Below are 25,584 nucleotides of genomic sequence, written 5' to 3' on the forward strand. Positions count from 1 at the left end.
GAATGATGTTTTGAATATTTTGGAGAATGAACATTTTAAAACCACTATAAAAATTCATTGAAAGTCTTTATTCTACACTTCTCTTCCCTAAACCTTCAAATCAAATTATCCTCTCTTTGAGACGTAGTTGACGATTTATCTGAAATATTGAAGAAATTATATGTACTGATACATAGAATAAAGGTAGTTAAAACTGTTGTCTTTTTTTAAGCCGTTTGAAGATTTGTCTTACGAATGAACACAAAGGGTACCCTTCGTGTTCTTCTTTACTCATACTGATGCTGTCAGTTTCCATCTATGTTTCCACACAATGTAACCATCCGATATCATGAAAATAAAGAATGATGCTAGGAAATGGATAGGCATGCTTTTATTATGTTCTATTTCAAGGATATAAAAGTTCCTTCAGTTATTCGATGGATTCATATGTCTTGTTGAATCTCATTCTAGAGATTTGCGTATGAGAAACAGGAACAGAAACAGGAAAGTATGAGAAACAGGAACACACAAATCAGAAAACTATTTTGGGTGCCAAATATAACTATGTTCTAACATCAGGTCTTTCAAACCGCCTAGAAATTGCTCCTGTGAAATGCACAGCGTGTCTGCTGTCTGACGAGTTGACAATCGTCGATCTTGCGTGATCATATCAAGTACAAGGGCAATGTTTTCCGTGACGGCAGCAGTTGATTGTCTCCCTGACCCCGGTTCATCTTGAACACTCTTCCTGCCATGCTTGACTTCGGTTCATCTTCAACACTCTACCTGCTATGCTTGAATTCTTGCACCCGTATAAAGGAGATTTACATGAAGTGGTGACCAAATCCTGGTGCCCATCGGACACCTTTCCTTTCAACTGCAAATACTTTGGACAGTTTTGTACTCATTTTTCTCCATTTTCCCAGCTTCTGATATCCGATGCACTTCAAGGACTTGTGAGAGAAAGAGAGCTCTTAGAACCATGAAATCGGTACATGTTACTAATAAGGATTGTACTTTTACGAAACATGTAATTTTTCTGTTCTATCTTATTTGATTGTGTGTTAGGCTCAAGACTTTTCAGCCACTCCTTGCATAAAATAAGTGCAGGGCACCAAATAGACTTTGTCAGGGATACGAGACCTTTTTTATTTGAACCGATGGAATTATACTATGACGTGAGTACTGTGAACAGAATTGGTTGATGAATCAGAGTTTAGCGTCCCTTTTAGCATCAAAGCTAACTGAGACGCGGACCCACAGTTTAACATAGAATCCAAACCATATGAATTCCTACGGGAAATCGTACTCTGGACAGAAGTTGGAATAACATGATTGAAACCTTTAACGTTGTCACCAACCCGAAAAGAAGGAACACAACACGTTATGAATTTTTGCACTGTGGAGAATCCGCGCTAGAAGCCGTAGGATGCTTATGTTTTCAAATAAATACATTAATATGTTTTAGTAAGTGTTCCATTAATTCTGTCTTCACCAAATTCTCTTTTTCTAACAAATAAAATACGTTAGTATGTTTTATTAAGTGTTCCATTAATTCTGTCTTCACCAAATTCTCTTGTCCTATCTGTGTCTTGACAATGCTGTCAGTACTGACAGCAAAAACCCAACAATTGATCATTCTTTCGAGTGAATTCGTAACCATATAGAAAAGAGCAAGGCGACTGACTACATTTTCTAGCATGATATTCAAGATTTTATTTTATTTTTTTTTTTCCACAAAGGGAAAATGGACTGGAACAATAAAATTAATAATGTGCAATTGTACTTATTTCTGTCGCAAGTCAATACAATTTAAAAGAACCATGTTTCATTAAAAATAAATTTGAACACAGATCAAATCGATTAAAATTGTATCAAATTTTTGAGAAGCAAGAGGCAAATTGTATTGACTGGCGACGATGTTGATTGTAAATTCTGATGTCACATGTGGAATTGTAAGGTTAATTGTACATAACTTCGGATAACTTTCAGTGTTTTTTTTTTCTTTAATTAATCTTTTTTTTTATTTTAATTTTGCTTTATTGAAATGCACGATATTGGCTCTGTGTGTTCTCTTTTAGAATTGTTTATTGCCGTAGTAATAGATACTGGGTTGAAGTGTAGTACGTTATAGGTGTGAGGACCTAGTGCAATGTAAAGTGAATTAAAGGTAAAAGGAGTCTTGAGGTGCAATTAAGAAAGGATGTGTGCGATCTACAATAAATAAGTAATGAGCTCGTATGTATAGTGTTATTTGGAGCCAATGTTCTGTAGATATAAATGTGTTTCGATTTTGATTATATTAATTTTGAACATTCTAGTAGGCTGCTGATACTTTCGGAACTGGGTCAAGCAAATTAACTTTAAGCTCAAAGTTTAAATTAACTACGCCTATATGTAAAGAATTACTACTTACTGAAAATATTTCTGTGAATTTTTTTTCTACTTTGGTACTCAAACCTTAGGAGATCCTAATAAGCCCAAATCTTGGAGCAAATATTCGACCGATAGCTCCATAAATGAAAAGAATAAGGAATCTGCTGGAAAGCCAAAAAAGGAAAAACAAGAAAAACCTGACATCAGGAAACAAGTGTTGGAAAAGGTAAAAGAATTTTATTTATCTTTTTTTTATAAACCAATAATAAACGGCAGATTTATATGTATGAAACTAGTACAGGTTATAAAATCGCTTATGATTCTTTGCTGATAACTGTGTATGTAAAGCAAGCTGTCTTAATCTTTATCCATATTCCCTTTGTCTGTATTAATATTTAGATCTTGAATGCGAATATAAAATAATTCGGATGTGTTATGAGTATCTTGGATGCCGATTTAGGTGAAATATATTCAAGTGGAAAGGAATATATTTGAATCATTCCACATTCTTATCAAAGATGCATAATACAAACAGATACTTACTGATAAAGATTGGAGTACCACTAATAAAAGCTTTATTAATGAGACTAGCGTTGATTACCCTCTTCGCTGGGTTGAAATAAAAACTTTAAATGCACAACTCCTTTATATATTTATATATCTCCCCATTCCCATCTCCCAAGTTGCGGGGCTGAATTTGGATTTAAACGGCATCGAAATTGTCACTGTTCATCTCAGCGACCCCCAAAACTGTGGTTTCGTCACTAATATCGATCATTTTCGTATATATATATATATATATATATATATATATACCCTCTCCCAAGTTGCGGGACGAATTTGGATTTAAACGGCGTCGGAAGTGGTGTCACTGATTGGTCATTTTCGATCATTTTATCTCCCTCCATAAGTTGGACCGTCAAAGTGAAATTATAAAATCCATCCCGGGTGCGATTCTCATCTATGTTGAAAATTTGATCGAGATCGGTTGAATGGTTGCAACATTTAGCCTTGGAAATGTATCGGCCAAGTTTACTTAATGGATTGGTCATTTTCGATCATTTTATCTCCCTCCATAAGTTGGACCGTCAAAGTGAAATTATAAAATCCATCCCGGGTGCGATTCTCATCTATGTTGAAAATTTGATCGAGATCGGTTGAATGGTTGCAACATTTATCCTTGGAAATGTATCGGCCAAGTTTACTTAATGGATTATTAGAGGATGATTCAGATCACCGATTACAATTCTGCAAGGTAATGTTGAATGGAGAAAGACAAGGTGATGGCATCATTCAAAACGTGTATTGGTCAGATGGAACGAATTTTAAACTTTCAGGAACCGTTAATAGGCATAACTGTGTTCGTTACGCAACAGAAAACTCATATGTAACACTTGAATAACAATTGAATCAATCTAGGGCTACAGTTTGGGCTAGTATTTCATGTAAAGAGATCATTAGGACTAACTTTTTTCATAGAATTGTGAATCACGACCTGTATCTTAACATCCTGTTATCCCACAATTAGGGCGACATGATAATTGACGACTTCTATTTACAGCAAGATAGAGGTCCTCCTCATTATGCTGTGACAGTGCACGAGTTCCTTGACAGCAAATTACCTAATTGTTGAATAGGTCGACTAGGTCCAGTTGAATGCCCACCACGATCACGAGATCTCACTCCAATGAACTTTTTTTTTTTCTTTCTTTTTATGTCAAAGATTATGAATTTTCGAGGAAACCACACACTATTGATGACATGACTAGTTTCATAAGAGAAGCATGCCAAGAAATTAATAACAGTAAAAATCTCTGTGCCCAAATGTGCTTGAGTGTAGAAATTAGACTGGAAGAATGTGTAAATGCCGAAAGCCGACGGTTTAGTACCTCAGAGATTGTACTTAATTGTAATCGAGGACTTGTTGTATATTACATAATTACTAATAAAGAAAATAAGAACTCTTGTAACTGTATATCTACTTTTGAACCCCCTCCCCCCGTGTGTATCAGTAAATGAATTACGATCAATCTTATAATGTAAAACTAGTAATAACTAGTTTTATGAGTTGCCAATACTGGAAAATTCAAGATCATTGCAATGATGAAAAGTCGAATTTATGAGTGAGAATTATTATCATAAAAGAAATTTGATTGAGTTGTTGTTTATTTAGAAGATATAAAGCTGTAGAGAATAAATCCAGAAAGTGTATTCGTCCGATAAAATAGTGTTTTCCTTGTTTTCCGCAGACTATTTTAGTGAGTTAGATTTCTTCATTTACTTGTATTATGCACGTCGACGAAGTTTCCAGCATAGGCAATTGAAACTGTTAACAAAGATTTGGAATTTGGAACATATAGAAGGTTAGTTATTTCTATTGAGTACTACATAATATGAGTTCCATACATTCGATTGTCAATTGTAGGTTGATTGGTTTAGTACTGCCAAACTAAATATTGAATATTTTGAACACAAACTAAATACAACTTGCTTACAAGGCTGTCTATAATCTTTATTATAAATTAACTAGGAATGTTACAGTTTCGGAAGTATATCACTTTCTTCTTCAGACTACTACTCCAACTGAAATCATAAATAACATTCACATAATTTGTTATCTGTACCAATCAGGAATCACTTTTCATTAAAATTCAATATATATGTCCATTGATTGTCTTTATATTGACATATATATTGAATTTTAATAAAAAGTGATTCGTGTTTGGTAGAGATAACAAATTATGTTATGTTATCTATGATTTCAGTTGGAGTAGTAGTCTGAAGAAGGAAGTGATATACTTCCGAAACTGTAACATTTCTAGTTAGTTTATAATAAAGATTATAGACAGCCTTGTAAGAAAGTTGTATTTAGTTTGTGTTTAAGATGGACACAAGGCCTTTTTTATCATAATATCCATGAATATTTTGTTAGCAGAGATACATCATTAATAATTTACAGTCGGACCATAAGTGATATATGTTACTTTTTCTTTTGTCTTACGATTAATTTTTATATTATATATAATTTATTAGTGCCAAGAAGATCCCATGTTTGCAGAATTTATGCAAGTCCATTCTAAAAACAATAAAGCAATATGGGACAACGATGCTGCAGACGGTTCACAAAAAACACAACCAGAGTCGAAAGGTAGCGGTGATGATGATGATGTTGATGATGACGATGATAATGTTGGAGATTATGGCGAACGAGATTCAGGCAATGAAACAAAAGATAATACGGAGAGTGAAGAAGAAACTGACGAAGAAAACATTGCAAAAAAGGATATCTCAGATGCAGAGGTAAGATGGTTGATATGTCAAACCGTTAATTTGTATAATATGTGGAGAATAAAGATGTAGTATCAATAAATGTATACACTTAAAACCTGACCATGCTTTCTTAATACTATAAAATCTGACTTAAATTATAAGTTTTTTTTGTCATTCTCCTTTATTGGATACACGTCTCGACTCGATGTTTCTACCTTCCCGTGTTTTATAGTCCGTCATGCTTGGGAGATTTATTTTTTGTCTGTGGTCTACTATCTCCAATTGTTGTAGGTAATTGTCCGCATTAGAGTTAGGTTATTAAGCAAACTAAGTGTTAAACGTTATACAACATAAGTAAATAGTAAGGAAATGGATTAAAAGTTGTAAAGTTTGTAAGAGTACAAATCTAAAATGAGAAATAGGCAAATTCATTGAACTGGGACGAGGATTCAAACCGTGTCTTCTGTTGCCAAATTGACACACAACTTGAGCTACGAGCAATAATAATATATTTCCGTATGTGTTGAGCTTCGTAGTAGGATATCTGCCTGGTATGTATGAAACCGAAATTGGAATTCTCATTATCCTAGCGATCAGTTTCCAATGCCTTTTCTCTCTGTATCCTCTCTCATCCTACAAACATACACTATTTTTTTAGGAAAAAAAAGGAAAAGTATGTGAGAATTGTAATTTTGTTTGTCCGTTTCTGTAACATTTACGCTACTACAATTCTCCGTTACGAACTCCTTTGTGGGTATATGTTAGCGTGCGGGTCTTCAGTGCGTTTTGTTTTGAATTTTGTTTTTGGCGAGTCCAGTATAATGTCATCTGGACTTCTATAAAGCAGAGATGATTTTAGTGAGGAAGGAGACTCCCAGGATGTTGATGGGCTTCAGTTAATTTCGTGTAAAGTTAGGTCCAAACCAATTAATGTTTCACTTCTTTCTTATTGTATGAGTATGATTTTAAAAACTGAATATATTAGTATTTTAATATTCTCCTTTGGATCATGTTTCTAGAAATTGTAATCAAAAATTTATCGTTAGGAATGAAGCCAGCGCAAAACATTACGTATTATTTATATTAATCATAGTTTCATTTAGTGGTCTTAGTATTTTCAGATTAATCTTTTCTCACGTTAATAGTATTTTGAAAATGACTTAAATAAGTCTTACGATCCTTAGAAAGAAAAAAGTAAGAATAAGTAGCATTATGTTTAAGTATAGTTAAATTTCGAATTTACGTAAGAAAATGGTACTTCATGGCATAATTTGATATGATTCTCTGTTGTAGTACCTGAAGATGAAGATGATAAAAAATAAAGAGGATGATAAATCTGAAAAATCAAAGAAAGAGAAGAAAAAGAAAACTCCCGTAGAACTGTTTACAGTTGTAGTTCGAGGGCTGCCGTATACATCAAAGAAGAAGGATATCAAACAGTTTTTCCACCCGTTAAAACCCAAGAGCATGCGTCTTCCACGAAATGCAAAGGGAACAGCATATGTGGGATTCAAAACAGAGAAAGAAATGAATAAGGCCTTGAATAGGCATAAGAGTTTCTTAGGTAAGATGGTTGCAAATTAGCAAAAGTGCTGTTTGTAGTTTAGCAGAATAAACAAATTTAATTCAATAATATCATGTTGAAAGGCATATTATAAATTATTATGCACATTAACGTTGGTAATTATTTAATTTCTATTGACAATATAGGCTTTTTAGGATGATCTTCAGCTCGTCATATTTAGTCACGTCTTTTACGAAAACTTGATTTTGGGAGAATTCAAAAGTCCGGTGAGTTTGTATATATAGCTCTATCTGTTGTAAATTCGGAAGTAATCATAATTTCATTAACTTCTACGTAATATCTTCAGAGCGCCAGTTGAGGATAACGTTATGTTTGCACTTATCTGACCTGGCAGGCATTTCTATCAAATAAGAATTTTTTTGTCAGTACTACTGCTATAGAGAAACGACCTATTGTGGTATCGTTTTTTCCCTAAGTTTTGTATCACATACAGGGTGTTTCAAAACAACACCGATAACGTTTGGGAGGTGATTCCTGACACCAAGATAAGACAAAAAGTATAGACCAACCTGGATGCACAAATGCTTCCTTTTGGAATTGTAGGCTACCGAATACTTTAAAAAATGAATTTTGAAGGTCCATAGCTCCAAAACTATGGGACCTACGTTAGTCGGATCAATACTTCACTTAGGAACTAGTGTGTGCCCTATCCAAATATCCATGTTTCAGAATCCTGCAGTACTCCGAACAATTTTTGTAGAGTTAGTTTGTGAGTACTTCAAACTATATGCCCATAACCAAACTTCCTCTATAAAAATTGTTCCGTGAGTACCTTAGGATTCTGTAACATGTGGTTTTGGATAGGGCACATATTAGTTCCTAAGTAAAGTTTTGACCCGACTATGGTAGGTCCCATAGTTTTGGAGCTATGGACCTTTAAAGTTCATTTTTTCATATTTTCGGCAGCCTGTAACTCCGAAAGAAAGTATTTGTACACCCAGGTTGGTCTATACTTTTCGTCGTATCTTGGTGTCAGGAATCACCCAAACGTAGTCGGTATTGTTTTGAAACACTCTGTATATATATATATATATATATATATATATATATATATATATATATATCAATATAAATTTACGAATAAATGTATTTCTAAATATGAGGTATATATAAATTTTTCTTCTCTTCCTAACTATTAGTCTGAAGGAAAATTCTCAGCACATTTTTTTTCAGGCGAATTTAATAATAATAATAATAATAATAATAATAATAATAATAATAATAATAAAACGAGAGTAAATGAAAGACCAAGGAAATTGATTACCTGTTTGCGCAGTAATTTCATTTTGTCGAACGATAATTTCGGTTTCCTATCTACAACTATCTGTAGGTCTTGTTCAGGAGTTGAGTAGCACCCAAAAGATTTACTCCATTTCTTGAAAAGCTCCTATCCTTACTGTATGATTCTGAATTTATGTGGTGAAGTTTTTCAGATACTACATACAAACAGATTTGTGTGGAAATTCATACATTCAGGATTATACGTCATACACTAAATAGGGACTGTGTAAGAAATGCAGTAATGTTTTTCGATATGTTTCCAAGACTTGGAGATAGTTGTAGATAAGCAACCGAAATCATAGTCCCGAAGAAATGAAATTTCTATGCAAATGAGTGAGCATTTTATTTATTAAAGAGTGTGCACTATACGTATTTAACATGCACGAGTAAGTTCAGTATTCAAATCGATAGTATTTCAAGATAAGACATCTTAATGATAAACTTCGTTACAATCCCCGGAAAATTAATGTATATCAATAAAAAGAATTGTACAAATCTTGAAGATAAAAAAAACGTAGATATGTAAATTAATTAGTCCTGTTCCAGTTCTCCGTGTAAAGTCAATAAAATATTTTTCGTGCATACAAGAATAGATCCATGCTTATTACAGGAAAATGAATAGAAATGACATCGAGAATAGATGTTTTCTGTTTCGGAAACAAATGGAAGAATTCCAACTTTCTATGTTTTTGATGTCTAAAATTGTTGATGGGACTGAAATTAATTAATTAGTTAATTAATTTTTAAAAAGTGAAAAATGTACTTACTGCACATGTTTTGTTGAGGAGCCTATTTTTCTAGATTTCTTTCTTTTGTAGCTGGCCGAAGACTACATGTAATAAAATATGAAAAGAAATCAGCCTCTTCAGGTACAAAGAATAATGCAAAATGGAAGGAACAAGAGGAAACTCTTAAGAATGAAGAAACTATTGCAGAATCTGGGAGAATATTTCTTCGAAATCTAGCATACACCGTTACCGAGGATGATATTGAAGAACTTTTTAAAAAATATGGTAAGATTCCTTTTTAAATATTTTTTGAAAAGTAGATATTTTTAATATCACAATATTGCGAGCGGTGATTATATTCAATGAGAAAAGCAGAAAGGCTATTACTCACTGCAAAAAATATGTAGCAGAATTTTCTTCTACATGCAACAGGTAGCACTTTCGGAAGATACAACTTCCTTCTTCAGCCTGTGGTAGACTTCAAAAAGAATAAAAAACATGAAGGAAGGTTAAAAAATGGTTAAAAGTTTAAGATATGTAAAAAGCAAATCTTCTGTCAAAAATTAAAACACACAGGAATAAAAACTCACTGACATTGTACACTTCTGTTCACTGTTTTCTGTTCTTGCTTTCCAAATAGTGAAAGTATGTAGTGAAAACATTACACCAAATAATGTTTATTTCTCCTCTATCCAGGTCAAGTGAGGGTCTTTCTTTGTGAATATAATATGATTCTTTAATTTTTCGTTCCGTAGCTGCTTTTGCTTTTTCAATTAAACATCATTCGACGATATGATGGTTATAATCTCTAAGATGCATTGCTAGACCGGATGACTGTTGCAGATTCCGAGATTTTGAGGTGCGAACATTCTCAGTTATTAGAGTACAAATGTCCCTTTTTGTTTGACCTATATGCGCTTTATCACACTGACATTTCACCCGATAGACGCCACTGCTTTGTAAAGGGTCAGTAAAAACTGCTTTAAAATTGGTTATGTATTTATCTATAGATTTTGGAGGAACTTCTGAAATGTTGATGTTCCCTCTTTGCAGAATCTTCTTGATTTTTGCTGAAAAATGTGGAACCAAAGGAACGTCAATCCATCTGTCAGTTACGGTATCTGTTATTGGTTGATGGTGGGTGCCGACAATCTCCTGTTGTACCTGTTTGTACCATTTTAACAATAAAGATTTTTGGAAACTATTTTCCTGTCCCAATTCGTAATAAATACTGTATTTCCTTGTTGAGATCCTCAGAGAGGTCTGAAGGTAAAAGAGCTCTCCTAAAAAAGTTTTTCCAAACATTTAATTTCTGAAACCATGAATGTGATGATTTGAAGTTGATATATTTTGTACCAGCAGAAGTTTGCGGTATATCGAAGTAACAAATTTATTGTTATATCTTTTAATGGTAATGTCAAGAAAGTTAAGAGCACCATTTTCTTCAAGTTCCTTCGTAAATTTTATTCTAGGGTGAATTTGATTAAACTCATCGAACATTTTATTTAATTCTTGAGGGTTCTTGTACAAAATCAAAGTATCATCAGCTTATCGAAAATATCTAATACAAGGAAATTTAGGAAAGATATTTGTTTCAAACATATCCAGTACCAAATTAAAAAGTATTGGAGAAACGATATTACCCATAGCCAATCCATCGTCCTGTCGAAAAATGGTGTCTTCAAATTGGAAGAAATTGTTTCTTAGACAAAAGGCTATTAGTCGAGAGATTAATTGGATTTCGTATGGGTTCACTTTTAGTTTAAGTAAAGCCATTTCCACTGCCTGTAGAGCCAGATCTACTGTTATTGATGGATAAATTTCCACAACATCAAAAGATGCCAAATGGATGGAATTTGCAGCAACAAAGGAATTCAAGCACGTTTTCAACTCCAAACTGTTTTTAACCGTGTATCTAACTGGAATATTGTATGATACTGTATGATACGAGTTTATCATACAGCCATTTTGAAAGTAAATATGTAGGATGATGAAAACCAGCTACTATTGGTCTCAGTGGAGCATTAGGTTTATGTATTTTGGAAGCCCATATATGATTGGTAAGGCTGCGTCATGGATCATTATAGAATCAAGAAATTGAATATGATTATGAATGTTGGTTAAATAATCAATAGTGGCATAATCGTATATAAATACAAATTTTTCTTTATTAATAAATTGATTTTTACATATTTGTTACATTGTAGTCTTCAGATTTTCACGTTTTACGTGGGACAGTCAATAAGTTTTTATCCTCACTATGAAGAAGTTTAGGGAGAAGGGCCAAATGCAGACATATGATTAATCTTTCTCTACAGTCACCAAGCAAAGTGACACATTTCAGCAACCGGTCTTTCAGCTTCCATAATCCCTCTTTGTAGAAAGTGTCACATTGGCAGGAAAACCAGTGCTCCACTGCAGCAGTGATCTCTGCATCTGAAGAAAAACGCCATCCTTTGAGACTTTTTAAGTTTTGGAAACAAGAAGAAATTTGAGGGCGCGAGGTCAGGTGAATATGGAGGATGGAGAGCTAATTGGTACTCTAGGCGTTGGACAAGATTCATGGTTTGCTGAGCTTTGTGGGCGGAAGTATTGTCAACTAACAGAACACCGTTGGTGAGCCATGGCGCTTTACCTTTAGGGCGTCGCATAGTTTTTCCAGCAGACCTCTGTAATATATTCCAGTGATACTATGCCCATAAGTTAGGCAATCCGTAAGTGTAACGCCCTTGCAATCCTAGAAAACTGAAAACATGACTTTCGTAGCAGAAGGTTGCACACGGGCTTTTTTTTAGGGAATGGATAGCTGTTATGTTTACTCACCAGTTCCACTATTTACTCATCACTTTAGTCTCTGGGTCAAAGTGATATACCCAACATTTATCCATTGTCACAAGAAGATCGAAAAAGTTGTTCTTATTGGGTACACCGTGAGCCAACATTTCCGATGCATAATTAGCGCGTTGCTGTTTTCGAAAAGGAATGCGTAACCCAAGAACCCACCGTGCGGCACTTTGGATAGATGCAGTTGATCATGCAAGATAGTGGATACTGAGCCATGGGAAATCTTTACCTCATTAACAATAGTATTTATGGTTATTCGTTTGTCGTCCATCATTAGGAGTTCCAATTTCCGAATCATGTTATCAATCGCAGAACACGGTCTTCCCTTTCGAGATTCGTCCTCCAAACTCATCCGTCACATTTCAACTGTCTCTTCCATGCTTTAATAGTGTTTAAAGATGGGCAATTTTCACCATAAACAGTTTTCGTCTCTGCATGGATGTCCTTCTCTTTCATTCCCTTTAGATGGAGGAACTTTATAACCGCCCGATATTCCATTTATGCCACTTCTATACTTTTACTCTTTCCAGACGCCATATCTTGAATAGTTTTAAAACTACAAGTATAAAATTTACACATGAGTCTCATCAGACATTGCCTCATTTCGTACATAATTTACATACAAACAGCTAAAACATTTCTATACAAGAGCAAAAATATTCGTACCTCGTATTTGTAGAAAATTATTGTGATGTTTTAAGAAAGTAAAGCCATCACATTTCCTTATAAATGCACCAATACGCTTTCGCTTGCAAACAACTGCTTCCTCGTTACAGTAGAGGTCTTACCGGATATAATTATCATAGAAAGAGTGTACACGCACTTCTTCTTATGCGGGCAACGTATTACAATGTAATGTGGGATATAAACTACAAATATGCCCAGTTCATATTTTTATGTAAAACTATTTATTTCAGTTTGAATTATTAATTACTCTTTAGTTGATTATTTTTGCAATTTTTGCAGGACCGGTCACAGAAGTATCTTTACCAGTTGATAGACTGACTAGAAAAATTAAGGGTTTTGGCACAGTGACATTCATGATTCCTGAGCATGCAGTGAAAGCATATACTGAACTTGATGGATCAGTATTACATGGTAGGATGCTTCATTTATTACCTGGAAAAGCCAAGCCATCTATTGAAGAGTTGCTTCAGCAGGGTAAGAAGTTAGAGTTATCATTCAGTTCATATAATGGAATTACCAAATAATCTTCAACAACAATCATTAAATTATAAACAAGTAGCTGTGTCACGCGTACACCACATGAAGGAGTTTGATTTCTATGGCATGATATTTTCTCAGTTAATACTGAAACCTGAAATTACGAGGGTCACTACGAAAGTTTTGAGATGTGAAATAACTTACATACTTAAAATTAATTTAACACTTACATTTTCTCAAAGTATTCACCATTACACTGTACACACTTTTGCATTCTCGAAAACCACTTTTGGAAGCAGTGTTGCTAGTCTTTTTCTTCAAGTGTTGAAAGTTCATTCTTGTAAGCCACTACAGCTTCTTCAGGTCTGCAAAATCTCTTCCCACGCATGCAATCTTTGATCTTGGGAAACAGAAAAAAATCACACGGGGCCAGGTCAGAGCTATACGGCGGATGAGTCATAAGTTTGACCTCCGTAGATTCTAAAAACTGAATTGTGATGTTGGCCGTGTGTGCGGACGCGTTGTCATGATGAAGCAGGATCCCACGCAATCCAGTTCTTGGATGCCGTTCCCGAAGCTTCTGGAACACTTTTGTTAGGCAAACAGTGATGTACCACTGAGCAATAACAGTTCTTTGTTCTTCAAGTGAAACAGTTGCAACATGGCCAGACTTGGAGAAGAAAGTTGCGACCATCTTCTTCCCCGCACTTCGCGGTCACTTTCGTGGGTGGATTTTCGTCTGGAAAGATCCAAACTGTAGACTGGCGTTTATTTTCAGTGTCAAATTGATAGATCCAAGTCTCATCACCAGTAACAATGTCAGAGACGGGTCGAGAATTGCCTCCATCAAATCTTGCAAACATTTCTTCACACCATTCCACACGCATGCGCTTCTGCTGTTCAAAGTGTGAGGCACCCAACGAGATGAAACCTTCCTGAGCCGAAGATGATCATGAAGAATTTTTGTTACTGCTGGCGATCCAGTGTTCACTGTAGATTCAATGTCCTTGAAAGTTGTTCGACGATTTTCTCGAGTCATTTGTTCCACAGCGGCAATGTTTTCATCTAACACAGTTGTTACCGGACGTCCAGCTCTCTAAGCAATGTCCGGCCTCTTCTGAATTCACCAAATCACCAAAAGATAGTAGCACGGGAAGGAGCAAGGTCCCCAAATGCCCCCTGCAAACGGTCAAGGCTTTGTGTCTCGTTCAAACCACTTTTGAAATCATAAAGGATCATTGCCCGAAAATGTTCCCTTTCGAGCTCCATTCTAGACAGCCGAATACTGCTCACACCAACAAACAAGCGAAGGCGATACGTCCACGTCAATAAGCGAGGCGAGTTGAAACTTGCTTCGCTTCTTCGCTCTGAATACCATTATCGAACGCAATTGTTGGAATTCAAATACTGTGTCACAACAATGCGTATCTCAAAACTTTCGTAGTGACCCTCGTATAGTAGATTACTAACCAACTTCTGGTTTTAGTAGAGATATAAAGATGGAGATGAAATGTATTCTTGAGATGTTTAATCAATTGCAGGAAACCGCTTATCGCCATCTATTACCATGGTAAATATATAAGAAGTTTTGGTAAACCAAAATTTTTAAAAATGAGTTCAATATGTAAAAAAGTCGTTAGTTAAGTTGAAACTTGATAAGAACAAAGTTGGATCCGATATTGATTGACTTGTATGGGGCAAACATTGTCACTAATCAAGATATATTCCGTTATTTTTTTCCTGTAGCTGGTCCTAAAACTTCGTATAGAATTCAGCGGCGATGGTTTTACAGATGGAGGATAATCAATGAGAATACTGTTTACATCCAAAAGACTCATGCCATCATGTTTCTAGTAAACTTCATACGCATTGCCTTCTTCGGAGGCAGAGAACAAAGATGTTACCATTAAAAGGAAATTTCTTTAGATAGCAAGAGGAAGATATTCATTAAACAGATCAAAGTTTTGGGTCACTAATTTGCACTTTTAATTATTTTTCTCGTATGAATTTCGTTAAATAACGTTTCGCTCATAATAACTTTGACAGATGAATATAGTGATTTGTGGTAATAATCTGTTCGGTTATTTGAGGATCTTTAGTTTCCTTATATTAAATAATATTGATCCCTGCGTATTATAAAAAATATGTAATTCATTTATATACTTATTCAGACAAAACCTCCATTTCTTATATAGGTGCTTGTATACATCAGAGAAGTGGGAGAGAAAGTTTTAATATCGACGCAGATGTATAACATATCGGTTGACATTTGTATGAATTTGTGTGCTATCCTTTTGTGACAGAAGAACTTAAGCAGGAAATGAACACAGAAATCCAACGTCGTCATTTCATAATAACGCAAATGAATGCACTTTCACTTGAGTTTCACTTATTTCGCGATCTGCTCTTTTTAATTACCTAGGTAAACCACAACAGTAACAATGACCCTCTCCGGTCCTCATTAGGGCCAAAATTGATTTACTTTACTGCCAGTGATCGTGGTTCCTGAACAAATTGAGAAGCTGTTTTTTTTTTTTTTTTTTTTTTATGACAAATTGTTCAGTTCTGTAGAAAGTTGCGTGGAAAAGTAATTCAGTTGTATATTTTGTTCATTTAAATTCAATTTCTTCATCCTGGTAACTTTTAAATTGTGAAACTAATTTTATGTTTGGATAAGTGACACAATATGAAAGATAAAATTTAAAATCACAACAAAACGCCTTTAATAATGATATAAAATATATAAGATATTCATTGTATTTGTACTTTATTTTGCAGAAGGACTGAGCTTCAAGCAGAAAAAGCTGTTAAAGATGAAACTTGAGGCTGCGTCCAACCACAACTGGAATACACTTTTCCTTGGTCAGAATGCCGTAGCTGATATAATGGCTGAAGCTTACAATACTACGAAAGAAAAGGTTAGGTCGGTTGTGTAATGTACGGGATTAGACAGAAATATAAAACATGAAGTAAGCAAGAAAAGAGAATCTCTTAGAAATGGAAGTTTGTACGTATCATTCATTCCAAACATTGATAGAAGTTTTAGGTCTTCAGGGACTTCGTCTGATATAATAAGGGAAATAAAACTACGGGTAAAATTATTGTATTTTGTTCCCGCGTACAAAACAATTGTTATAAATGGAATAATTGAGCTTTTCTGTACGTATGCCGTGCCCAATAGACCTTTGCTTACTAGTATACTGCCGTATCTAATTTCAAAGTTGTCACTTCCTGACTTAATATCACACCTCTATATTTTGAGCATTTCGATTAAAAAATCAATGATTGTGTGCCAACTGCCCCTGGTCCAGATTTAGATGCAGATATTTAATCTTAATGCATTATATGCATTGCCCTCCTGTCACTACTATTTAATTTGTGTATAATTTTAGTTTTATTAGTTTTCGAGGAATTATTGTTCTTTAAATTAGTGTCCCAAGAATTACTATTGCGCTTTGGAAGTCGGATGTTCATATTTTGTTATATGTGTGATGTGTTCGTTAGTTCTGGTTTATTCATTTGTGTTTGTATTATCTATGCGATTTTTTAACAAATATAAGAAATTTAGTACGCTCCGCTGTTTTTAAGTTATTGCTAAAATAGCTCACATTGTAAAAATTGGTAAAAGCAATTCTCACGTTTTTGATTATTTTTGTCGGGTTTACTGGATGTATTTAATCAGTATCTTATAAAAAGTTTTCTTCCTCTTTTAAATTGGTTAATAGTTCAATTCTGATAAATTTATCCCTTTTTGGTTATTATCTTATACTTTCAAGGGGAAAGGGAGGGTATTCCAGTCTACTTACGTTCCTATCGTAATAGAAGAATTCTGCAAGGACTTGAAACGTTGTACAACTTTTACTGAAGCTGGGAATGGTAAATGCAAACTTCCATTTTTAATAGATTTTGATCAAATATTTATGCGTAACATTTTAAATAAGGAAAATAATAAATAAATTATGCGAAGGCCATTTCAAAAGTCTTGCACACAGCGCATGCGCAACCGTTTGAATGATGTGATCAAATTCAATTATATGTCAGTTTTGAATCAGAGTTTGGGCTTGACGATTGTATTTGTGTTTGCTGGTTCGCATGTCTGTGTTGTGAGAAATTCAGTATTAAAATGGAAGGTGTACCCGACTGAGGTAGGATTACACATAGTGACCAGCGTTCCTATGTCAAAATCGAAACTCTACGTGCAAAGAATCCAACTGAAATTTACAATGCTTTGCGAGAGATTTGTGGAAATAGTGTAATGGATGGTAGCACTGTATCACGGTGGTTAGCTCGTTTCCATGAAGGTCGTGTAAGCACTGCGGACAACCTAAGAAGTGGAAGACCATCAACTGCAACGGACTACACCTCTGAGATTATTGTGAATTACATTTTGAGAGAGGATCGACGAAAAACATGTGAGGAAATTGCATATGAGGCCAGAATGTTTGTCACTTAAGTTTACAGAATCATTATTGAAAAGTTATGGGTTCCGCGTGATCTAAATGAAGAACAGAAATCATGTCGCAAAAAAATGACGACTACTTGACGATATACTTCCCCACCCACCATATAGTCGTGATTTGAGTCCATCAGACTTTGATTTGTTTCCCAAATTAAAGGAACTACTCCGTGGAAAACGTTTCGATACAATCGTCGAAGCTTCCAGTGAGGTGACCCGACTGATCAGACAGCTCAAGAATAAAGGTGCCCTATCCACAATACAAATTTTACCAAAACGTTGGGAAGCTGTGGTAAGTAAGAATGGAGATTATATTGAAGCTTGTAAAGGTATTTTGTACAATAAATTATTTCCATAGTATCTTTCAGTGTGCAGAACTTTTGAAATGGCCCTCTTAAACAAAGTATGCGTATGAATTTAAAGAAACAGCATGCATTGTTTTAGAAGAACTTTTTACTGTAGTGACATTCCACTCTTCGCCCGTGCTTAGTGATAATATGCTGAAGGATGTGTATGCTGGCATAACTTTTTCATGATGAAGTTGCTCAATGCTGTATAACTCAAAATATTTCGCTATAGTTGACTTGATAAAAAAGTAAACAGTAGTTTTGAGGTGCAGAATATAGGATGATCACTGATGATTTAAGGGTCAGCATATTTATTTGACTTGTGATATTAAATCTTCAGTCCACGTAGGTGTAGAGTACCATGTAGGTGTGCCGAATCTCACAGTAAGAACTGACTACAATCCATTTAGTGATGCTGTCGTAATGACCTCTAGTTAAAAGTCATTCTCAAGTCCCAGTTCATATCTTCGCCCATTGATGGTTACTCGTATAAAGATGGGGATATGGCACATCATAATTTTCGATATGTTTGTTCCTTTTCCTAGAAAATGATATCTAACAGAAATTGAAGGTTAAAACTCAGAGTGAAGAAGTGCAATTAGACCGAGTATTAAAATGAAATGAAATGAAATGAAATCTTTTACGTCTGACGATTATGCTGGCTAGGCAGTTAGTCTAAAGGAGACGGTGATGATGAGAAATGAATGAAATGGTAGAATGAAGAAAGTGGAGTAAACGGGAAAACCTTGAGAAAACTCACGGACACAGTGTTTGTTCACCACAAAGTTCACTTGACACGAGCTGGGATTGAACCAAGGACCCCATGCACCAGAGGTGAACGCTCTACCACTGAGCGAGTGCAGCCTCAGACCGAATATCGAATCCAGGTTTCCGGCTTACTGTGGAGTTGCACTACGCTATCCAGTCTGCTGACTGCGTTTATAAAGATGTTTTGTGAAAAGACTTAAAGTGTTTTATAAAAAGGAATTTTAGAGGTTTCGTTGAAATTCTTGCGTCTAGTTGTATTAGTTTAGTATGTGAAAGCAGTGATTATGAACTAACCATAGAAGAACTGATAACATCTTTCAAAATTATTTTACTTTTTGGGGATGTTCTACGCTTTGTATTGAATTCATGATTTAATTATAGAAAGTTGTAATTTACATTCTCATAAATAAATTTTAGTATTGAAGTAAAATTGTTCTGATCTCGCCTTTTGTAGAAATAGGACAAATTTTTCTTTAGTGCTTTCAATAGGTATGTAATTTGATTAAATACGTTTGGCATTTTATTTTACAGGTCCTTGACTCTAAAGGTCGAGAGAGTGTCGCTGTAAGACTCGCCCTTGGGGAGACACAAATTGTTAATGAAACAAGAGAATTTCTGATTGAGAACGGAGTTCAATTAGATGCATTTAATAGAGTATGTATTACAAGCGTGTAGTATTTATTGTATGCAGTGTGCATCCAGATTAATTTTGAAATTTCATTGTTCATTATAATTAAATATCTTAAGTTTTTCTTGAATTAAGTGTTCGTGTTAAGTAATTTCTTAGTTTAGTTTCTTGAAAATTAATTGAACCGAAGGTACCCACAAAGGTGGTCTGACGCAAAGTACGTCATTAAAATTTACGAATGGAAGACAAAATTAGGTGTACCGTTTAAACCAATCAACAATTAAACATGTGTGTTAAGGGGATACAACAACAACACTTCTGATCAACGAAGGATTGGGGGGTCAGAAATATTGAATGACTTTAAAAGAAAGTAGTGCTTTGGAAATATGTCGAGAACTTACGGGGGCGCGCCATGGACCGTGGAGGGAGACAGGAGCATTTGCACCTCTTGACAAAGTATACATTTAACGCCTGTGAAAGAAAAATGTTCTTAACCGAGTAAATTTTTCAGTTTAAGCAAATGTTTTACAGTAACACTTTTTACAGTGATTTATCTGAATTGTAGTGTAGTGGCTTAAGAGAGAAAAATCTCAATTGTAAATAAAAACACTCTTAGGTTTTGTCATCACAATTTCAATCTCAGTCTTAAAATTTAAATAGCTCACATCTTACAAAAACTTATGTCTTGCCTTGTTTCTCGAAAATTGAGAAATCAAACTGTTATAGTTCGCCTTTAATGTAATTTCGTTTTGGATCCATCAAGTTGCTAAGTTGTTCAAATGGTCTTCTGGTAATGTCGATCTCAAATAGTATTTCAATCTTTCTAAAACTGATAAGAGATCGTTCACCAAACATTTGAAGCAACCGTTCATAAGAACACTAAAAGGCGATGATGAATTCAAGTTTCTTCTCCCTCTTTCATCATTTTTGATAGATCGATAGCCATTTTCTTAATTTTGATTGGTTCATGAAACTCATCTTCCACTTGCTTATTCAGATTAAGCATTGTTTCCTTATTAGCGGTAGCGTGTGGTGCTGTTTCCGATGGGCAACAGGTCATGAATAATAGTACATCCTTTGACATTATCAAACACAAAGTAAAATTAACATGCGTTTAACATGGGAAACATTATGTTAATTTGTTTTCTCGGAGTTCTTCCGTTTTCTCCCACATTATCATTCCACGAATTATTTCATAATTTTTTTTTATTTATTTATTTTTATAGCGTGAATGAGATAATTGTAGGATGTTAAAGATTTATTTTATTTTTACGTATGTTCGGCCAATACTGCATGCGGCTGGTCAATTTCCAGTAACATCTAAGAATCATGGAAATAATTTTTCTACTTGTAGCAGTGTCCAAGTTGTTATGCCTGTTATTTTTGTGAAGTAATATTGAGACAAAGGATGAACTGAAAATTTCATGCCTTATTCCGTTAAACATTTTCTTTACTACAGAGCTACTTAGATCATTTCAAATTCTATTGGAACTCCGAGCAAACATAGTTGTGTTCAACAAATGGTTTACAACTTCCTAATCATATCTTACAATCAAATTCAGCAGTTTAACATAGTTGCTCTTGTTCATTGATTGCTGCTCTCTCTATGTGTTCCATAATCCAATTTCTGCTTTTGCTTTATATACATAAACTTTGGTACTAATCAACCATTTTCTTTTTCTGTTTGTTTTTACATTTTTATTGTTTTTAAGTATCCTATATTAGATGTTGATAATGTACTTGACCGTCATTTCTTGTGTAGTCGAATGTCTTGACGTAGTACTTGGATGGAAATGGTTTTGAAACTATTCATGACACTGATTCTTTAAAAAATGATTATTGAATGTTGAGATTCCAAACTCCTTTTCAGTAACAAAATAAACATGACTAATATGACAGTTTATCACCTGATGAACACTCAGTTAACTGTTTCATAGAATTACAGTGATTACTTAGAAAACCTAGTGTAAGATTTTATTTTTGCTTTAGATTCTGTAAGCCCAGAACTCTAATTCCTAATCCTAATAAAGAGAAACTTTGAAAAACTAAAGGAGCTTGTGAGTACATGTAGTTTTTTATGATTTGTTAAAAAAAAAAAAAAAAAGTCCAGTGCGTAGTTGTCAATAGTAAATAATTAATTACAGTTTGGTTTTTGTGTATCTCTTTCTATTTGCTTTCTTGATTATTTTTATTTTGTTTTTATATTTTTTAGCCGCCTGACAAAAGGTCAAAAACAGTAATTTTAGTGAAGAATTTACCAAGCAAAACAACTTCAAAAGAGATACGAGAATTGTTCCAGAAATACGGAGAATTAGGACGTGTTGTTCTCCCGCCAACTGGAGTAACAGGTATTATTCCTTTTTTGTTTGTTTGTTTGTTTTTGTTTGTTTTCTTGAATTTATTTTTAACAGACTAATATCGTAGTACAAACTTAGTTAATTTCACACCAAGGTTACTTTATTTTCGCAGAATGTATTTGGTATCGTTTATTTGTATTAATTTTCAATTTCCTGTGGATGTATTGTATTGTTGCTAAGGAAAATTATGCTGCATTTCAAAGCTTTATTTTATATATTTTTCGATTCAGCTCATACTCCTGTTAAATTTGGAGAAATTACAATAATTTAAATAAATCTAATTATTTGAAGTCGATGTCATAATAGAAATAGGCGGGGAGAAAATAGAACAGGTTTTCAGTATCTGGGTTGTTATTAGTAGTGATATGAAATGTGAACGTGAAATAAAAGCAAAGATAGGAATGGCGAAAGAAGCCTTTGGGAGAAAGAAAAGACTATTTTGTGGGACCTTGAATAAAGAATTGAGAAAAAGGCTTATAAAATCTTCATGTGGAGTATTGTGCTGTATAGGTCAGAAACATAGTGAAACATGACTAAATAGCAGTTAAGTTTAGCCTCATTACATCTATCCCTTTGGTCACTATGAGACCGATAGATGACTAGATTTTGGGGTATCTTCTCCACCACCAGCAACTTACGCTGGAATATAAAAGTAAATCTCATCTGAAAAATAATTCTACATCTAAAGCATGTGGGAAATGTAGCTCATGGTATTTAGAAATCATAACTCATACTCAAATTTGCTTTTAAAAGTGCAGCAGATAAGGAAAGGAAAATTAAGTATAAGAGTAATTAGTCTGGCGTAGTCACTTATTGTTTCGACGAAATAAACTGTACCTTCTTCAAAGATAGTAACTCCATTCTTCTCCTCTCCCTCTCGCTGGCTCGTTGCTGTTCTTACAACTCCAAACGAAGTATCCCGAGAAACACTCACCATCCAGTTTTGTTTCCCGGACTGAGGCCTCAAACCACACCTCCTGATTTCCTCAATACCAAATATGGTCACTCCATAACTCACCTTCTCCTAACACCGTGTTCGTGACGTCACATGAGTCAAAACGTTTGAGAGTCGAAGACCTCACACGCTGGGGACTTCACCTCCTGATCCTGAATTGTACTTTCTGAGGAATTTCAAGTGCAAAGCTAAACCTCAGCGAAAAGTAGAAAATACAAAATACACACTTAATAATCGTTGACGTAGTTACCAGACAATAACTTTTAGTTGAGGCAACCCAATGAGTCAGCTAGAGAAGAGCTAACTGGGCACTCGAAATATTTACAAATAAGTTGAATGTGAGCAATGTCCTCAAACGCAGACCAGTGACACTGCCAAGAAATGGAAACGTAGCCAGACACAGGTAGAAAGTTGATCAGTTGCAGAAAGGTAGGAAAACAAACAAGGATATTGACTTTATATGAGGTTAAAGGAATCTGCTATTACACTTATCTTTTAATAAAACACAAAGGTATACAAATATGCTTCTAGGAAGCTTGAGACTACATAATTGAACTTTCCGAGGAAAGAAAAAAAATAAAAATAATCCAGCGAAGTAGATGACGTAAATCCAAAAGTCTGTTGTTGGAATCGAACCAGGGACCTCCGACGTATAGTATCGTAACAATAGACATTACTCAAAAATGATAAAAATCGAGTGGAAGCTTTCGAAATGTAGGTGTGGAGGAGAATGGAAAGAATTAGCTGGATCGAGCGGAAAACGAATGAGAGGGTGTTAGAAATGATGGGTAAGAAAAGAATAATTTTAGATATTATTAAGAAGAGGAAGATAAACTGATTGGGACATTGAATAAGAAGGAATTGTATCATGAGGGACGTGCTAGAAGGTATGGTAGCAGGAAAGAGAGGGAGAGGGTGAAGGAGACTACAATTAATGGACGATATCAAAACAGAAAAATCGTACATGAAGACGAAAAGGCTAGCAGAAGACCGTAAAGCATAGAAGCTTCTCAGCTGCAGCAAGTGCCCTGCCAATAATGACAGAATACCTATGACGATGAATTATTTGAAGCATAAATTAATACAGAGAAAACAAAGTATCATGTCTGTACACTTTATTGTGAAACGATTTCAGCACAGCACTTCGGTAGTACATTTTAAAATGTATCAAAATAACTACTTTAGTTATTGCATTTTGGTTAAGAGTACTTTCCATAATTGTAGTCGATATTCATATTATAAGTTCTAATTATTATTGTTTACGTTTAATAATTTTATCACTTCTTCACAACAGCAATAGTTGAATTTCTGGAGCCATCTGAAGCGAGAACAGCATTTAGAAAATTAGCATACACGAAATTTCATTATCTACCTCTATATTTAGAATGGGCACCAGCCGATACCTTTTCTTCACCTCCACCAGAAAAAACAAAAGGTAAGAGTTCTTATTTATCATGGTAATGTTTGGTATGGAAGATTATCAATAATGACAGTAGCCCAATGATTTTGTCAGTTAAACTTCAATCAGTGGTATAGTATGCTTTCGTCACGTTATTGTAAGAAAGGAAAAAATGGGGGTTCGTCTAATATGGACAGAGGTCAACAATAATGTTTTCTTCCTAGGAAACCATTCTTGTAACTGGTTGAGACTTAAAATGTAACAGATTTAATGTTTTAATAATTGAGATTTAATTTACATCGGTAAAATTGTTTAAGTAGAACAGTATAAAAGTTACAGAGCAAAATCTGAAAATAAACACCGTGATATTACGTAATTTCTTAATCTGAAAAAAAAATGTATTACATCCCTGTTGTTATGTTCAATTTTAAGTCTAGTTGTATAATTTGCTATTATAACTCTGTCAATGTGTGTCTGTTCCAGGTGACAAAAATGACAATCATCATCTTCACGGGCTCTATAAGTTTATGATTTATATCCGAACCTGGAGGCTAACGTCAGACTCTGTATTTTGCGCGGTTGTTGCCAATTTCAGCTTGAACTTGCTAAGCTTGTGCATAATATATTTTTTCAATCTCTCTCTCTCTCTCTTTTTTTTTCTTTCTTTGCTCGGGATAATCCTTTTATAAAGTTAGATAGTGCCCATCATCCTTACGTTACAAATTGCTCGTAAATTGCCCTTCCATGCTGAGAGAGAAATTCGTTCCCAACATCTCAGCTTTTAAGAGCTCTTTTATATTTCTTCAAGGTTCAGAAAGAGGGGGGGGGGGAACAGTGGCTTAGTGGTAGAGTGCTCACTTATAGTACTAGGAGTTCCTGATTCAATCTCAAGCCATTTGAGTTAGTAGTGGATAACATCGTGTCTGTGAATTTTCCCGGGCTTCTCCCGTTTCCTTCCACATTCTCGTTCCACCAATTATTCACTTTCATTAATCATCCGTCTCCCGTAGTCTATGGGCATTAACCATGGGACGTAAAACTGAAATATGTCATTTTCATTTTCAAGGTTCAGTTAATGTCGAAAAAATGTCGTTACTTTATGTTATTATACAAGGTGGTTATAAAATTGTGGAATCATTGCTGATATACCATTCACTGGTCGGATGACGTATTTCCGAGAAATTCCATACAAAAATTCCTTCACACATAGATTAAAAGAATGGGAAGTTTTGACATTCAAAGCGTATGCCGTGAAAACCTGGATGATTATAACCCCTGCAGTGGCTGTACTGGATCTTCATATGTTGAGAATTGAAAGAAGCGTGATGGAATGTTTGAGAAAGCACGTTAGCAATGGTAACAAACTTGATCATCAGGTATTCACTTTTCATCGATCTCCCATTAGTTCAAAAATTACAGCCACCTTGTATAATGAAAAAAAAAAAAA

At 34.6% G+C, this 25,584-nt stretch overlaps 1 protein-coding gene across 1 annotated transcript in view; it reads left to right on the forward strand.

Moving 5' to 3' along the window:
- Positions 1-25,584, forward strand: part of LOC145694706 (putative RNA-binding protein 19) — a 58,712-nt gene that overhangs the window by 14,341 nt on the left and 18,787 nt on the right. Inside the window, exons 3-11 of the mRNA XM_081771232.1 lie at positions 2,445-2,581; positions 5,389-5,655; positions 6,919-7,189; positions 9,310-9,504; positions 13,030-13,224; positions 16,006-16,145; positions 19,330-19,452; positions 21,639-21,774; positions 24,033-24,173. Coding sequence (XP_081627358.1) covers positions 2,445-2,581; positions 5,389-5,655; positions 6,919-7,189; positions 9,310-9,504; positions 13,030-13,224; positions 16,006-16,145; positions 19,330-19,452; positions 21,639-21,774; positions 24,033-24,173 — 1,605 coding nt within the window. The remainder of the gene's footprint in view (positions 1-2,444; positions 2,582-5,388; positions 5,656-6,918; positions 7,190-9,309; positions 9,505-13,029; positions 13,225-16,005; positions 16,146-19,329; positions 19,453-21,638; positions 21,775-24,032; positions 24,174-25,584) is intronic.

Source organism: Thermobia domestica, chromosome 9, assembly GCF_964235325.1.
Source record: "Thermobia domestica chromosome 9, izTheDome1.hap1.1, whole genome shotgun sequence".
NCBI lineage: Eukaryota > Metazoa > Arthropoda > Insecta > Zygentoma > Lepismatidae > Thermobia > Thermobia domestica.